The sequence below is a fragment of the Stegastes partitus genome, unplaced genomic scaffold (genome assembly GCF_000690725.1).
Source record: "Stegastes partitus isolate 25-593 unplaced genomic scaffold, Stegastes_partitus-1.0.2 Scaffold2459, whole genome shotgun sequence".
In the NCBI taxonomy this organism is placed as follows: domain Eukaryota; kingdom Metazoa; phylum Chordata; class Actinopteri; family Pomacentridae; genus Stegastes; species Stegastes partitus.
Genome location: NW_007580190.1, coordinates 59,011 through 63,410, shown reverse-complemented (window position 1 = coordinate 63,410; position 4,400 = coordinate 59,011). Strand labels below are relative to the sequence as shown.

General features: G+C 52.9%; 1 protein-coding gene across 1 annotated transcript in view; it reads right to left on the bottom strand.

Moving 5' to 3' along the window:
* lama1 (laminin, alpha 1) overlaps positions 1 to 4,400 on the bottom strand; it is a 34,539-nt gene that overhangs the window by 3,474 nt on the left and 26,665 nt on the right. Inside the window, exons 39-53 of the mRNA XM_008305283.1 lie at positions 3,866 to 4,048; positions 3,637 to 3,791; positions 3,392 to 3,535; positions 3,091 to 3,224; positions 2,805 to 2,958; positions 2,608 to 2,732; positions 2,379 to 2,529; positions 2,132 to 2,276; positions 1,796 to 1,937; positions 1,574 to 1,688; positions 1,285 to 1,437; positions 1,015 to 1,166; positions 686 to 880; positions 425 to 608; positions 171 to 277 (exon numbers count right to left, since the gene is read on the bottom strand). Of these exons, the coding sequence (XP_008303505.1) occupies positions 171 to 277; positions 425 to 608; positions 686 to 880; positions 1,015 to 1,166; positions 1,285 to 1,437; positions 1,574 to 1,688; positions 1,796 to 1,937; positions 2,132 to 2,276; positions 2,379 to 2,529; positions 2,608 to 2,732; positions 2,805 to 2,958; positions 3,091 to 3,224; positions 3,392 to 3,535; positions 3,637 to 3,791; positions 3,866 to 4,048 (2,239 nt within the window). The remainder of the gene's footprint in view (positions 1 to 170; positions 278 to 424; positions 609 to 685; positions 881 to 1,014; positions 1,167 to 1,284; positions 1,438 to 1,573; positions 1,689 to 1,795; positions 1,938 to 2,131; positions 2,277 to 2,378; positions 2,530 to 2,607; positions 2,733 to 2,804; positions 2,959 to 3,090; positions 3,225 to 3,391; positions 3,536 to 3,636; positions 3,792 to 3,865; positions 4,049 to 4,400) is intronic.

The following is a 4,400-nucleotide window of genomic DNA, read 5'->3' as shown; positions in this document are numbered from 1 at the left end:
CAGGCAACAACAGACACAGCAACAGGCAACAACACAAGTAACAACAGACAACAGACAACAGACAACAATAGGCAACAACAACAGAGACACAAGAACGACGTGTCACAGCAGAGTCAGATTTCGTTGTGTTCTGTGACTGTAGCCCCGCCCCCATCATCATGGAGACTCACCTTTTGCGGACTGTGGTGGGGTTGATGAAGAAGGTCATGTGACTGTGTCGAGACGACCCAAACTGAGCTGCTGATGTTATGAAGGTTGGCTCCGCCTCTGAAGCACACTGCGTCGCACACAAGCAATAATCAATGAGTCTATAATTAAAAAACCTGTGACCAACAAGGAAAAGGTGTCCTGACTAAAGTCACCGTTAATCTGCAACACGCTATTGATTACATCAGCAACAACCAATAACAGATGTATTGATTACCGTCAGCGCTCCAGGTGTCAAGGCGCTCAGGTGTGTGGGAGGGGCTACAGGCAGGTGAGCGGGATCAGGTGTCGGTTCTACATCCTGGTCATCAGGAAGTACCGCCCCTCCAGTCCTCTCCTCCAATAGGCAGCTGTTGAGCTCCGCCCCTTCATACGTCATTGCTCCTGATAGGTCGACAAGCCTGCGCAGAGCCACCAATCAAAACCACAGACATGGGACATACACCTGTCTGTGTGCGTGAGTGTATAAAAGACTTACGCTCCGCTCACCACCAGGTGTTGGATGCAGCCTCTGAACCACCTGGATAAATGCTGCAGCCTGATTGGCAGACGGGAGTCCTCGCCTGATGGCAGCCCACCAATGAAGAAGGAGGCCGGAGACTGACGAGAAAATCCGCCCAGTGACAGGGAGACAGACTTCAGGTGGTCCTCGTCCACCTGCACGGACAGAGACCTGACAAACACACAGGTGGGACAGGTAAGACAGGTGAAAAATGTGACACAGGTGGGACAGGTGAGAGGGAAGACAGGTGGGACAGGTAGCACAGGGGAGACAGGTAAGACAGGCGGCTGTTGCCCAACACTTACTTTCTGCTGATAGTAACAATCACAGAGTGTTTCTTTCCGTCACTAAAGGATCTTCCATCAGGTTTCATCACAGTTACTCGCCGACTGGCTCCGCCCACCTCACCAAGCTCCGCCTCCAGCCCCCCTGATTCCAGGTGAACAGACAAGAAGTGCTGCACACACACAGACACACAGAATAATGCAGGTTATAGTGTCAGTCACACACCGTCATGCCTTGCGCTTGTGTCCATCTGGTGTTCAGGTGAGTCATGTGACCGCCGTTAGTCTCACCTGTCTGTGCATGCGGTCATCACTGAAGGCAGCCAGCAGGACTCCTGATTGGTTGTTGGAGGAGAAGGAGAAGAGAAGCTCCACCTCTTGACCGAACGATGGAGGAGCGATCTGAACGAAACCTCTGGCCAACAACGACACACTCCTCACCGCCTGGTCGATTAATCAGTCAGTCAGTCAGTCAATCAATCAATCAATCAATCAATCAGGAACCCAACACCAGGCTTTACTGGACTGAACTGGGACCGAACATCAGCATGCTGTATGTATATGTTAGTACATGTAGTACCTCGAGTACGCAGCCCTTCCGGACTCCGTATGCATCCCTCAGCAGGTCAAAGTTGGACCGAGCGATCTCCACATTCTTTATACAGCCCACATACGACCTGGACACCACCTGTCGCCTGGACATCAGAATGACAGACAGGTAAGGATACAGTCCTGCCTCCAGAACGATCAGGTGAGTCCGTGACATCACCTCATCCCACCCCTGGCGATGTCACGGACTCACCTGATCGGTCTGGAGGCAGGAAGTCCTCCAATGTAGATGGGGTCGAGATCGGAGCGGTTCAGGTCAGAGGCCGTTCCTGGAGACTCCGCCTCCAACACCTCCTTCTCTGATGATTGGTCAGCTGCCATGATGGACAGGTATGCTAGAAACACAGCAGCATGTCAGAAACGGTAGTCTAACAGGGAGCAGTAGCAGCGCAACCAGAGAGTAGCACCAGTCTAACAGTTACGCAGTAGTAATAGTAGTAGTAGTAGTAGTAGTAGTAGTACTAGTAGCAGTAGTAGTAGTAGTAGTAGAAGTAGAAGTAGTAGTAGTAGTGTGTAGTATCAGTAGTACCTTTGCGTTTGTTCCTCTGCAGCGTGATCTTGTACCAAACCCCGGTGTTGTACCTCCTGCTGGACGTCAGGATCAGAGCACCTGAGCCGAGGTCAAAGGTCAGACGGACACGCCCCCCCACCAGCTCCATGGACAGGAAGTCCCTCTGCAGGAGACACAACAACACAACACGTGTGTGTCGGCAGACTCTGCCTGTGTCGGACTGTGTGTGTGTGTGTGTGTGTGTGTGTGTGCGTGTGTGTGGTACCGTGTTGTTGGAGGCCAGGTACAGCAGCAATCCGCCCGGAGACAGAGTTTTAAACAGCAACACGATGGACGTGGACGTCGCTCGCAGAGACTTCTGGACCAATGAGAAGCCAGAGCCATCGAAGTGGAAGGACGTCTCCTCTGCTTGAGGACTGAGAAACAGACAGGTAAACACAGACAGACCGGTGGCGAGACTGTGTCACACCTGTGTGTCACACCTGCGACGGTACCTGCTGAAGCAGCCTCCACACTCTCCCTGTCTGCGGGCGTAGTTCCACAGGCCGATGTTCTTCTCGTTGAGTGAAGCTTCCCCCAGGCAGCCCTGGAAGCTGGAGGTCCGCAGCGCTGCAGGACTCTGACATCACACTCTGCGTTAGCACCTGTTCACCTGTGCAGCCCTGAACACACCTGTACACCTGAGCGTTACCTGCGTGTGAGCTCCCAGTCCTCCGATGTGGATCACGGCATTTCTGTCGATGTCTAAAACTCGGGATGATCCTGGCGATGTTGCCGTTACTGCGGGCAACGGCGCCGACTCAGAGTCCAGCTGATGGACCGACAGAGCGGCGTGGGCCCCAAACCTGCCGGCGTCATGACATCAGCACATGACATCAGAGCAGACTCATCAGTGCAGCCTGTATCACCTGCTGCTGCTGCTTCAGGCGCCTTGGGCTGCTGGACCTTCAGAGATCACATGACCAGCGTGTTCTTACCGTGTAGCGTTGATTCTTGTCCATCTGTTGTTGGTGATGTCCAGTCCAGGAAACTCCAGCCTGGTGCTGCCTGCTCCCACATCCCACAGCAGAGAAACCTTCCCATCATGCATCTCCACAGCCAAGAAGTCCACCTGCAACAAAGGCTTCACTCAGAGAGATGCTGCCTTCAGGGTCAAACAGTCCTGCTGGTTCCACACAGCCAGTCCTCCAGCCAACCCAGGCTTGTTTCAGCAGCTGGAAGTTTTCAGTTGTGTGTGTGTGTGTGTGTGTGTGTGTGTGTGTGTGTGTGTGTGTGTACCGTGGTGTTGCTGCCCAGGTAGAACAGCAGGTTGTCTGGACGTGTCGTCTTCAGGACCAGACTCAGAGTGTTGAAGTTACTCGACTGAATCTGTGGTCTGTAGGAGCGAAGGCAGTCTCTGTCCGCCTGCACCGCCACCTTTATCTGATCACATCATCAACGGACAGACAGACAGACAGACAGGTGATGTCACGGCGACCCATCAGTGTGTATCTCAGGTTGTGTGTCTGTGTGTGTTTATGTACCGACGCCGCCTGCCTGCGGGCCTGATCGATCAGCTCTCTGATGTCAGACAGGTTCCTGCTCAGTGTCTCTCCCAGGATGCTCAGCGGCTTGATTCTGTCCATCAGACGCTGAGCCCGATGCTCCGCCTCCTCCAGCTTCCGCTGTGCGTCATTGGCTGAGGAAACAGGAAGTGTCAGTCCTCGGCGAGCGTATGTTTGCGTGTTGTTTGTTCACGACATGCTGACTGACCTGAAGTGTGTGTGTGCGTCACCAGCCGGTTGGTCTCCCTCACGGTGTTGTTGGTGTTTTCTACTGCAGACGAAGAGTCCTGCAGCTGCTCTCTGAGTCTCTTCAGCCGCTGCAGCGCCTCCTGCAGGCCGGACTGAGCCACTGCAGTCTGAACCTGAGCCTGTTGCAGCGGCACAGACCAACCTGATGCACACAGTCAGTGTCAGTAGATCAGAGTAGTGCCTCAGTGCTGTGGACAACAGCAGTGAGAAACCCACTGTAGCACCACTTCATGTCACATGATTCCCCTCACAGTAATCAGATTACTTCTAAGTAGAACAGCAGCATATTTGTTCTGTTGTCAAATTAACAACTGCCAGTTTAGATTTCCTATAATAACAAATTCATTGAGAACATTCTGGTTCCACTTGGTTCTGGTGTAGAAGTTCTTGATGATGTTGTTCTCTGGATGTTCTCCTGCTGGAATGTTCCTCTTCTTCATCTGGTCAGCCAGTATCCTGGTTCATCCTCAGACATTCATGGAGCTTCTAGAAAC